Here is a 13,380-nt window from a genome sequence, read left to right on the forward strand (position 1 = left end):
TGCGATTATTTTTTGCGCAGATATGCCAGGAGACTTACATTACCAATCATATGGTATATAATGTATTTCGGCTACAACCGAATATGCAAATAATGATGTGTTCATTGCCATGGGGCGAATATCTTAATTGTCACTGGTATGATCATAAAAATGGTCACCTTATTAGTAGCATCGCATATTAAGATTTACGCCGTATTCAGACGCAAAAGGACAAACTAGAGCATTCTTGATTCCCTGAAAGTCTTTGTCTAAAATCACAATATTTTTTCTTAGTTAGTTATTTGCATTGATAAAATATGCCTCTGCCACGTAAAAACATTTAATCACTCTGTTTTACTCAGTGTGTCAGAAAAAAAATCACATATGAATTTTTAATTTTCTTCTTTAAAAGTGGCGAAAACTCTAACACAACAGCGTCGATGTAAGGCTATAACCGAAAGAAACTTAGTTTACTTCGTAGTGACTTGTTTCTGTTCAAGTTTATACTGTTCTTGCAAGAAATTTAAATAATACTATGAACTTCTTTGCCACATGACGTTGCACATCGAATCATGGTTTAACACTGTTGCTCTTCACTGTGAGCTTCTCATTAATAATGCTTAGTTCAAAGTATAAATGTACTATAACAAAGTACTGATGTATTTGTGTTATGACTCAATCGTGATATCACTGTTTTAGAACTACCACGTACCGTTTCCTTAGGAATCTATTACGGAAATTTATATAGGATGTGTACCTAGAAGCTATATTCGTCATTTCCCAAGATCAGCCCTTTCATTTAATCATTTTCTTATTGTTTGAACAATATATTGAATCGAACTATATGGCCATGAAATGGTGTTTGTGAAACTAATCATCAGATTAAAATACTGGCTAAATATACCACAGTCGGCATCAGAGGGTTTTAACTCATTGCCAAGCTGTATACGCAATGCATATTATGAAATGTATATCGTAGCGACTATATGTAGCAATGTATTAGCATACGATGTAGCCAGGAAAATGTTTAATTTCGCACGCAGAAAAATGTATATTTTGCCCTTGTATGGCCATGTACTTTGCCCTTGTATTGTTTTCGAAGTGTAGCTTCAGATAGTTGCGGGATCCGGACGATACCCGACTAGTCTATGTAAGCCGTCCGGGTGTCCGGACCTGCTCTCACCTGTCACCTGCCAAGCTGTATAGCGGGCCCACATCCCTTTCACATGGTGCTGTGTTTTGTAATAAATTGTTATTGTTCTTATTATTGCAATATTTGTAAATATATAATGCTTTGCTTTGAAAGTGTTATTTCTTCTTTGCTTGTTTGCATCAAATATAAATTCTCATGATAGTGGAATGCCATCTTTAAAGGTGTATGCAACTTTTCCTTTTTCTTTTGAGTCTACGGATATTTAACTCTTTATAAAGGTAAATGAAAGTTAAATTTGATCATTCGTCGTTCTTGTGCCAAATATCCTCATTAGTTTAACAGTGCTGCTAAAGCATTTTTTTCTGGTCTGTAGGATATAGAAATATTATGCATTATATTGTGGTCCACAGATTAAACTTAATCGCGAATGGAATAAATAACTATGAGAGATTAAAGCAACTTGACTGATTTGCTTTCAGATGTAGGAAATATCCAAGTTCGTTTCCCATCTTTCCGAAATGAATTACCATGCTTATATTTACAATCTGATGTAAAGCAATTAAAAATTATTATTTCATTGAATAACTTCTAATAAACATTTAACTTCCAACTGAATAAATGTATTGTCTAATAATTTATAATCTTTTTAGTTTAATGGACAAAACTGTCTGAAATAGGTCTCTGTGGTCTTCAAATATGAAAAACAAATATATTGTTGTAATTATTTACATTCTTAGTAATGTGATCCATTTTTATCTCGTCATGAAATTTGCTTGAGCTTTGGGTATAATATTCTTGCTCTTTGAAATATTTTGCTATCGTATTAAGACTTAAAAAGCTTTCGTGTTTCCTATAAGTCATGAAAACAAACGGTATACATATTATTTTGCAATTATGCACACCATTTTTGGTGAGACTGTAAAAATTACTGGGAGTCAGTATAAGTTCTCGGAATAAGGAATAAGAATCATTCAAAGGCACATATTTTCGATGAAATTTATATTTGAATGATCGCCTTCAGGCTACATCGAGTTGATATCTCTGATCAATGAGTTACGATTAAAGCATACGCAAGGAAAAAGTCTCTTTCTTCCTCAATCAGCTCCATTGTGTTTGGAAAGGCTTCTGCATCTCAAGAAATCGTACCAATTATATTACTTATGAGTTAAAAACTCTGTTAAACTTTCAGATGTGCTATAGCCAATTTTGAAATTAGCATGCTCATTAATTTAGCGCATCATTATTACTGTACATTGGTTTGGTGCCCACTAATTTTTGTTCCTGCCATTCCACTTAATCAAGAGTACAAATGCTTACTGGATCACAGCCTCTGTTTTCTGCTTAATGGTTAAATGTTTCCTAAATCCACGTCCAGCATGATAAGAATCTTCTAATCTCATCATTTTTTTTCTGAGCTAAATTTTAATAGCTTTCCAAACATATTTTGCATTCAAACAAGAAAGCTGTCATTCAGAATATTTCAAAATCTTTCAAGATTTAAAGGTAACATTTTACAAATTCTACTTAAAAGAGGGCTAACTAGTGTCTACTCGATAGAAATTGAAAAAAATTGCTTTTTCTCTGATTTCCTCGGTTATTCCTTGAAATAATCATTTTGATAGATTAACGGTTGTGACACAAAATCTCGCATATTATAGTGCACTTCGATTATTTTCAACCGAAGGATACGAAAGTAAGTCACATACTCCATTTGAAGTGAATCATTATGATAAAAGTCATTGAATTAGCGCAATGCAAAATTTGGTCACCATTCAGTTCGGAAACTCATCCGCAGCTATTTAGTTTGAGCTCTCTAGAATATTTGTAGAAATAATTGGTATATGCATATTATATGATCATATTTTTAAAATGCCTCATTCTAAGAAACTACTTTTTTAAACTTTTATAGCTCACGGATGAAAGGTAAGTTTTAAATGGAGGTCATTATAATTGATCCATTGGAAAATAAATTGTACTATTAGTCATTTTGTCTGACTTTCAAGTGCTACAAATCTAAAAATATAAAATACAATTCCCTTTTATTTTCAAACGTTCTTTTAATGATAAGAAAACTAAGCTTCCTAACCTTTTAATGAAAGTTATAAGAGCAGTTAAGAGCAGTATTTTTATATTATTCTGATAATAATGATTTTTGATAAATGTTCTCAGTTATAATTTGCAAAATGTAGGGGGAGATCAATATAGTTAAAATAGGTTGACAAAAGCATACCACAGAAATAAAATAAGGTCTCAGCTACCTTTAGAGGAAATCTCCGAAGGGTACTAGAAATCACAGTATATTCCGAAATAAAACGAAACATTTTATTTTACACATAACAAGCTGATTTTAAATAAATCATTGTTTTCTATAGTACAATAATTAGCTTCGCAAAATATTAATATACCTATTATTATATATACATATATCTTTATAATAAAACCATCAATATTTCATAATTAAGTATACTTTCCAAAAATGTTCAGTCTCGAATATAAATGAACAAGGGAGGATAGACCTTTCTCTCTCTCTCTCTCTCTCTCTCCTTTTTTTTTTTTTTTTTTTTTTTGCTAGGCTGGAGAGACTAGTATGTGTTTTTCCTGCTACACTTGAGACTATGAAACTCTCTTCGTGTATCGTACATTCATTGAATTAAAAGTTCTAAAGTTAAAAGGAAATATTTAAGTTTAAATCGTTTATAATAGCATTAGTTGTTTTCATGATTGCTGGAAGACGATTCTCTATCGCAGTTTTTGTCGTAGTTCGTAGTAGTCGTAAAGTAAGTTTTGTCGTTGTTTAGTTTTTATCGTAGTTCAGGTTACTTCTTTATATTTCAACATTTCGAGGAAAGCTTTCAATCAGGGGCTGCTTACAACCTCGGCTCACGAAGCCCAGATGTATGGCTCCATATTCTAAGGGGTCCAGAAATAGTCCTATAATTTCTCTTAGTCACTTTTTCCCTTCCTGAAAACAAGTAATGAGTGCGTTAGAGATTTCTAAAGAATTACTGTGCTTAGGATACTAGACATTTTAATCGATCTTTGATTTCACATATTCCTCATTTTGCCTCATTCATGCTTAATATGTTTTCTACTATAAAGTAAGCGCTACTAAGTAATAAGTTTTTCATAAACTTTTCTCTAAATCTTATTCACAACTGTTTTGTATGAAACAGTTCTCACAATCTGAAAGATTTCTAATATTTCCATTTAACACTACAAACGTACTTCAGTTCTTGAAGCTCATCTGCTTGCGTGGAACATCCAGTTCAAATACAATTTCGATGAAATCTATTTTAATATGAAATTTTTGGATAAAGATCTAGTCAGTTAAAAAAAGCTTCATAAATAATGTTGAGATCTGTAAAGTCAGTCAAATCTCAGTCTTTGCTGGTGTTGGTATCAAGTAAAAGGCTCAGTCTTCAAATATGTTCATTAATGTACATCAAATACTTTTTAAAGTGCTGTTTGTTTTCTGAAATTCTGCCTCTCTTACATTTCCATAAGGTATGGTGATAAAGTACATAATATTAATAATATTTTTAATTAAAATTATTAAAAGAAGCAAACGATTATTTAAATAAAATGTTATTATTTATCATGGAGAGATTTAACTTTAGGCTCATAATCTATCCATACGTAATGTTCCCTATCACAATTTATGTGAAATATTTGGAAGCCCAAACAAATGTCTGTCATTGTGAATACAAAAACACTTGCATTTCGGAAACGGACACTGCTGGCGATTAAAATTTCTAGACTAGGAAGGATTGCTAATAGCAGAATCTTATTTATTGTACATGTACAGTATAACGAGAAGACGTGATTAAATTTGTAAGTGGTTTGGGATACACAACATGCAGAATTCAGAGCACCACTCGCCAGCCACCTTTGACGGTAGCAACGGTTGTAATCCGGCTGGGCATAAGTTTAACTGAGCTTGGATGAATAAAAGCGTACTCCATTCCATGTAACTTGAACTCTGGCAGAATTCATCAGTATTGCGGCTGGCGAGTGGCGGCATGCAAGTCTCTTGGCTACCCATGACTAGATGTTCTCAGTTAAAGAGAGATCTGAAGAACATGCTAACCATGGCAACAAGACGAATACCCTCTGTATGAAGAAAGTTAGGGCAGCATGCGGTAGTTCATGGCTTTACACAGGCCTCGAACATAGGATACAATCGTGAGTAATGTCTTAATACGTCAGAAATATAATGGTGGTTATCCACATTACCAACTATGCGAACAAGAGGTGACCGGGATATGTACCCAATGGCCCTCCATACCAGCATGTCAGGTACTAGGCGAGTATGACCATCGCGAATGCAAGCTGGCAGCGTTCTTTCTCCTCCGTGCCACGAATGCGCTTATCATGATGCTGCGCATAGAACAGCAGTTTGTCTGAAAAGTCAACGTGACGCCACTTCTGTGTCCAGTGTTGTCGTTCATCGCACCGCTGAAAGCACGCCTGTCTCTGCAGCAGCGTCAAAGGCAGCCGCAACAATGGTCGTCGTGCTGACAATCCGTGGTGTTGCAGACATCATTGCACTCTCCGTACGAACGCTTGTTGTCCTGTATACGAGCCAATTCCGGAATCAGACGTGAAATGACGTGGCCGTATGATCCCTCAAACCAGAGAGGATAATATAACTGTTCTCCAAGTGTTAGTGGACCGGAGCCGTTGAGATCCTGCATGGCGTGCAGTGTGGTCTTCCTGAACCCATCAATTCCCTGTTCGCCTGCCATGAGATCCCTACTAACACCAGCAAGAATGCCGTAGAACGATAAACTGCAATCCATACAAGTCGCGATACTGCCACGGTCAAATTCCCACCCTTACCGGTAGGGGTTTCTTCTTCTTACACGAGGCATTAACACGACGTTTGCACAAATAACAAACTTTCAACTAATGCTGTTTTCAATGAGAAAATTCCTATGCAATCTTTCCATGTAATGCACAAAATATCTGCTTTGTACGCATGTGCTGGAATGTTAATCATTTGCGTATCCGAGCATGTAGTATCTGTTATGTAAATTACACGTTTGTTGCATGCTGCCTTCGTGGTGTAGTAATTTTAATGCCAGCAGTGTATAATGAGCCTTATCATTACTAATTATGCCATTTAATGTTAGATCTAAGATGCATTTTTTGAAGATATGGGAAATTATCACATTTAACAATACGTTAATGTAAAATTTTAAATGTAGCTGAAGTATTTGTTAACGATAAAGAGGTCTTCTAAAAACTTATTGACTAATTTGCTAAATGAATTCAAAGAATATCTAAATGTTCTGCTTATGTGAATATTGTCGAATACTTTTGTTTTATGGTTAAAAACTATTAAGTATTTGTTACTTTTGGCCTATAGCATTCATACTATTCAGCTCTTTTGCTCACAAAATGTTTGCATCCTTATAAAAATATCCTAATAAAGATTAATCAAAAGTAAAAATTAATCAGTATTGTTTAAATTTAGATGAATTATAATTCTTTTCTCACATATTTTATTCAACTATCATAGGAAAATTCGATTTGTTTATTGTAGCAATTGGAAAATGTTGACAACAAAGAGAAGTTAATACAAGATTTCACGGAAAAACTGAAGCGCAGGATAAATCCAAGAAACCTCAGACGTTACGTTGAAGCTTACATGAAGTAAGATCATGTTTTTATGTAAAATATTTAGATAATAATGTAAAATTTAACAACTTATTCTGCTGTTTCAGTCAAACTCCTCAAATAAGAAATTTTAAAAAATTTCTTTTATCTCACTTTCTTTGTACAATTTTAATTGAGTTCTTGTCATTGCTGAATTGTAACAGCTTTCCTGCAGTAGTTTTATTACGTAAGACCAGCATTTAGTGGTGAGAGAAGAAGTAATGAAATTGAGAGGACTGATAAATTGACGAGGAGAAGAGATCACATTTGAGGGCCAAAGTTTCTCTTCGAAGAGGAAAAGATACGTAGGGGGCATTCAGGTTATTGAAAGAAAGCAATCTGTCTTTTTATACTCGGAGATAAAATTGATGTGTTACTTCTCATTTTTTTTATTTGAAAACATGCAAACGCCCGTGCACCATAAATGTACAACACAGGGCTTACAGAAGTAAGTTAACGAAAACATTAAAAGTTGCATGCATAAATAAAACGAACAAAAGTAGAGAACGTCAGTCTGGTCTTCACGAAAACAGATAAGTTCACTGTCCAAATCACTCCGAACATTTTCAGATCGTTCAGCAAGCATAATCTAGGGCCATAAAATGTAGGAGTATGAGAAAATCAAATGTTCTACATCCTGAGGTACTCTTTTTGAACACTCGCATAAAGTGCTTGATCTTAGATTAAAACGAAACAGGTAACTTGCAAATTTACCGTGCAAATAAAAACTGAACAACTTTAATATTAATAGAGAGAAAAGACTCGGAATGCAGTCTATGGTAAACAGAAGGTAAGAACGTTTTGGTGACCTCAGCATTACAAGATGAAATATATTTCTCATTCCACTTAGCTAAAAGCTTCTTATAATGAAAGGACCACCAATAACTCTTTGGAATGCTAATGTTGATATCAATGGGTAAATAGTATAAGGCATCTTTAGCTAAGAAATCAGCTCTTTCATGTCCATAGAAACCGTAATAAGCACGCACATATGTAAAGCGGATATCAATTCCTCTATTTCTAAGCGAACTGACACTTGATAGAGTTTAGATAACTAATTTGTTGCAGCTGGTAATACTGTTCAAGAGGTGAAGAGAAAAAGAGAATCATATCAAACAAGGTACCTTGAGGATGTTGTCCCCTTATCCTTGATCCATTTGACGGCAAGATAAATACACAGAAGTTCTTGAAAAACTGTACATTCATTCAGTATACGGTGTCTAAAATAACAAACCCCAGAATAGCCTTCAAAATGAAAAAATGCATGGCCAACCTTGTTGTTCATCTTGCTGTCATCTGTAAAGAAAACCATATGAAAACTCATTTCAGTAGTCTCTTTATAATCGCAGAAATTTATAGCCGCTAAAGTAGCTGGATGAGAAAGATCAGGGAAGGGGACAATTCCATTTATGCATTCTTCCAAAGTATCAGTTGCCAGTGACTCAAAAATATTATTTTTATATTCAATTTCGAAATCAATAGGCAGAACTCCTGCAAGAACAAAAGTAGCCTTTTAGCTTAAGGTTGTATAACCACTAGTAATACGGCGAAGAATTCTCCGTTAAATCTCTCTCAAATTTCTTTTGTTAACCTTCTTTTCAAGAACATGTTTCCAAGCACGACAGCCGTACGAAATGAATGGTGCAATACACTGCTTATACATCAGTTTCTTAACATCGTAGCTTACTCCAAAAGTATTTTTGGCGATTCGGTGAAGGCCAGCATTTTGCAGAAAGGAATTCAATGCGCTTTTTCCATGTTAATTTTTGGCCAAGAATGAAACCAAGGTACTTGATATTTCATATAAATTCCAACGGAGAATCATGAGAATCATCGAGTATCAAAGGAACAATATTTTGTTCATCAAACTTTCTGGAAACAATCCTACCTTTACTTTTCGAGGGAAAAAAAGTGAGTTTATGAGAAATCGCCCAATTGGAGACAAAATATAGCACTTCTTGTACTCTCAAAAGAATGATATTCAAAGTCTTTTCTTTACTTCTCAATAGACTGAAAAATGCATTTCCCGAATTTATTTAATAGAATAACTTCATGTATTTTCAATACGTACGTTTAATGTACTAAGGTGAAATTTAAGGATTTATTTAAATAACCATGTTTTTCCCCAATATTCTGTTCTATCTTCTCTATGTTTCCGTCCATCATGTTGAAGACCGACATGGGGCTAGTTGCTTTAATACATTCTTTTAGAGTCAGGATTAATCTGATTAGAACTGGCTGGTTTAAGAACTAAGGATTAATATATATTTGCATTTGTGTGTTGCTTAGTTTAGTTTTATTCTGTGCAGAGCAGCCACGCGCAAGGGCGTACGAAGAAAATTATGACCATGACAGTTTTAATGTGAACATAACGCCGAATTTTAATGCTATTGTATCTACAGCTTGCTTGATAGAAGTAATAGCAAATGCGAACATATATTCAAGATATTCATCCTAAATCTTTTTCCTTAATTTACTTTTTGCATGGCCCATATGAAAAAAGATTGCTTTCTTACTCGTACGTGCTTTCAAAAAGGGACATCATTAACAGGCAACGGATGATTACTGGATAGATCTACTATCTAAGTCTAGACTGCAAGTTTAAGTGTTTCCAGAATAACTTCCTCATAATATCGTCTCCAGTTTAATTATGAATTTTTCCATTCTTTCATATATGATTTACTAGTTGTTTCCGGTCTTAAAGAAACATGTTCAGTTCATTTGAGTGGACAGTCATATCCATTAAAAGTTATTTAACCAGTTGGTAAATCCAAATCATACGTCGCTTGAACTCAGCTCTTCTGTTTACATTTTGGATATTCCGCGCGGGTTTATGGAATATCTTCGAGATTTAAGTGAAATTAGCTGGTTGCGTGTTATACACGCCTACCTTACAATACCCAAAGTGTTTCGAAAAAGATGGGATAGACTTTAAGAAATGATGGAGCACATGAAAGCAATCTTTTTCTATCATTGAATGGATATCTAAAATGAAACGGAATGGCGCTACATGATGCTCGCTTGTTAGTGAAGCCAAGAAGGTGTAAAAGTAAGAATGACACAGAAGATGTAAAGACAATTTTAATCCCCAATAATTACAGTAACTGTTCGAAAGAGCAGCCGCTAAAACACAGCGGCGATGGAGGAATTTGTGAACTTCCTCGAACAGACCTCACACCTCTCACACAGCTGTAGCACCGACCGAAACTTGATCAGCGAGTTTTTCAATAGATTCAAGGGAAGTCTTGTAATCCAGTGGTCCCAAGAATTCCTTGTTTTGCCGAAAGTGGGTTGATGCTTCACTGTACTGGAGCATATATGGAACAATCTACAGCACTTCTGACAAGCGTTTTTGCAAGAAAATGCAAAACTTATCCCCATAAAATCAAAAAGTACATACTGGCTTTCTTGCCACTGATCCATTGCATCAGATGCTGAAGCTGAGGTGCATTAAATTTTGCTAAAGTACCGCTTGGATGTCTAAGCGCATTTATGCTTTGTTTTCGGCCATATTTCCTGTGTCAAAAAAGTGAGTGTTTTGGTGGGCTCTACCTTCCCTTTAGGTTTGACTATCTTTATTGAGACACACTATAAAAATTCGAAGAGCAATAAATATTTTAAAAATTTCATAAAAGCTTTCTTCTCATTTTACTGCTTTGTGTTTGCATGGAAAATGTTATAGCAAAAAATGGGTTAGATGTTTATTTGCACGTATGCTTATCGAAGAATGTTTTAACAAATTCTGGGTGATGGTTTGTGCGTCTGTGTGTTTGGCAAAAAGTACGGTCGAGTTTGGTAGAATCATAATTTCATAAGATTTTATTTGTGTAAATGATAAGAATAAATTCAGCTCGTTCCATCTTCAGCAATGAATAAGTGAACATGAAGTTTTGAATTTCTGCCATTATGTTACTTTTTAAACAAATTACAATTCAAATGCTGCTTGTCTCTTAATTTGATCTATTATCACAAAAACATCCACAGTAGTTAAATGAAACTAACAAAAGTGGTAAGCAATAGTTTTTAAATCTCAGTTTAAGTTTTTTTCCCCTAATATTGATGTATATAAAAGTTTTCCTTCAATTTTTCAGCCGGAAAGATATTATGGGACTTGTCGAAGCTAACCTGAAGTAAGCTTCATTTTATTTATTCTTTTTATGTCATAAAAATATGTACTTATTTCTCTTTCCCTTTATATTACATAAATTTTTAAATTAGTATTTTTTATTAACATGATTGGAAAACTTGCAAATTTTACAAATTAGAAGAAAGGAAACTTTTTTCTTTCATTTTATCTTTACGCATTGGAAAGCAAATCGATATTTACTAGTCGAGAAATAAAATATTCTTAATACATTTTTATTCATAAAGATTTTCTCTTTGAAAATAATTTATATTAATAAATGTAAAATAGGTCGATGTTTCAGAAATAATAAATAACATTCCAATTTAAAGTATCTACTTTTACTTAGCCATTGTAAATTATGTTGGATTATCCTTTAAATAAGGATAATTCAAGGAACTCTGAATTTTTTTAACCCAAAGAAGCTTATTCAATATAAATTCCTATATTCGATATGTTTTGCGAAGCAAATTGATAAAAATAATACTTCAAGTACATTACTTTCAGAAAGATAACTTTTTTCTTATTTTGCTTGTACCCTTATATTTTCTGTAAAGAGCACAGTTCGCCTATAAAAGTGGGCTGCTTGTTGGACCATTCCCCCCCCCCATTTAACGTTTCTATACTTTTACAAAACATTCTTATATCTGTGAATTCACATTGTAATTTTCTTGTTGAGTAGCTATTTTTAAATCTTATCATCTTTTTCAAAATTTCTTAGAGGAATGGACGTGCTGTTGGTATCTGGTGGTAAGGCTGCTCATACACAAGCGGTCCTCAGTATGTACATGAAAATGGATAAACAGAAGACTTCTTTTCTGAAGGTGGATAGCGCTGGAGATGTTTTGATGGAAGCTGTAAGTAATGCGAAAGGTTGTTCTAATTCTAAATGAAGTGAAATACTTCAACAATCTACAAAAATAATCATTTTATTTACAAAGCAACTTGGATTGCATCGAAGGTTCACTGCTAACTAACGACGTCGCAAACTAAAAACTAACATTCTTTTTCAGAAGCGAAGCGCCCTCTAACGGCGATATATAAATCATTTGGGGGATTTTTCCACACTCCCCACCTGATAATTTTTGCAAAAATTATCACTATTTCAGCATACAAATAATAAAATATAAGAAAGCAACTTACATATCAAATACATTCAACTGATGTAAATATAAACTGCAAAAGGAAATTCTATAAAATAAACAAATATAGTTAACTGCATCAACTCAAATGTTACTCAATACGTAAATATTAATTCAAATTACAAACAGTAAATCATTAGTAATAACTAAACTAATTATCTAAAATTAATGTTAGTGAATATGAAATATAAGAAGTAAAATTAAAAGGTTACAAATTTAGTTCATTTTCAGTCTGATAGTTCAAGGGGGTATATCAATTGCACAGGTCTCTTAAGGTCCCCTTTTTTAGTTTTTACCACACATGATCGTACAAGACCATCACGTCCTTTGAAGACTTGAATTACTCGACCTAAATTCCAGAGGAACTTAGATTTAGTTGTTCCTTCAAGTAAAACTATATCACCAATTTTAAGATTTTTCTTGGCTTCTGGTGTGCCGAAGAAGTGAGCATTTCTTAACTCAAGAAGATACTTATTTTTCCATTTTTTCCAGAACTGTTTTATAAGTGTTGTCTGATATTCTTTTCGTTTTATTAGACTCTTTCTTGTTGGAGAGTTATTCAGGATCTCAGCAAAGTTGTATGGATATTCATCCTTATGTCCAATCAATAGAAAATCAGCTGGTGCAAGCGGTTCAGGTTCATGTAAATCGTTGTAAACGTAGGTCAAAGGACGTCTATTCACAATATTTTCGACCTCTGTCAACACAGTCATAAATTCTTCAAAATTCAGTTGAGCTCTGCCTAATATCTTTTTCAACGGTTCCTTTATGGTTTTCATAAGGCGTTCATAAAAAGCTTCCCACCATGGAGCAAGCTCGACGATAAATTTCCAAGCTAAGCCTTCATTTGCTAGAAAATTTTGAAAGTCTGTACCTTTAATTATGCTGTAAAAATACTGTAAATCTTTGGCAGCATATTTGAAAGTTTTCGCGTTATCTGAATAAAAAGTGCGACAGTTTCCTCTTCTCGAAATGAAACGTCTGAGAGCCAAAATGAATTTGTTTGCAGACATATTGGAAATGAGTTCTAGATGTAACGCTCGTGTAACAGCGCGCGTAAACAATACGATGCATAATCCCTGAACGTCGCCTCCAGACCCGATGCAAACCGGACCCGTGAAATCCACGCCTGTAACACAGAAAGGCGGAGCCTCAACAACTCGATCCCCAGGCAACTGAGCCGTCACCCGTTTCGCTGGTTTTACTGCGCATCTCCGACAAATCAAACAGTTCCCCAAGACTCTCTTCACCAACTGACGGTCTTTAGGAATCCAAAATTTCTGTCTTAGTTTGGTTAAAGTTGCTGCAACTCCCGCATGCAGAAC

At 34.1% G+C, this 13,380-nt stretch overlaps 1 protein-coding gene across 1 annotated transcript in view; it reads left to right on the forward strand.

The window, feature by feature from the left end:
- Positions 1–13,380, forward strand: part of LOC118194142 (uncharacterized protein ZK1073.1-like) — a 164,107-nt gene that overhangs the window by 128,784 nt on the left and 21,943 nt on the right. The window contains exons 9-11 of the mRNA XM_035365328.2: positions 6,678–6,787; positions 10,882–10,920; positions 11,635–11,770. Of these exons, the coding sequence (XP_035221219.1) occupies positions 6,678–6,787; positions 10,882–10,920; positions 11,635–11,770 (285 nt within the window). The remainder of the gene's footprint in view (positions 1–6,677; positions 6,788–10,881; positions 10,921–11,634; positions 11,771–13,380) is intronic.

This window comes from Stegodyphus dumicola, chromosome X1 (assembly GCF_044657685.1).
Source record: "Stegodyphus dumicola isolate Sdum_Otavi_A_Nest chromosome X1, ASM4465768v1".
NCBI lineage: Eukaryota > Metazoa > Arthropoda > Arachnida > Araneae > Eresidae > Stegodyphus > Stegodyphus dumicola.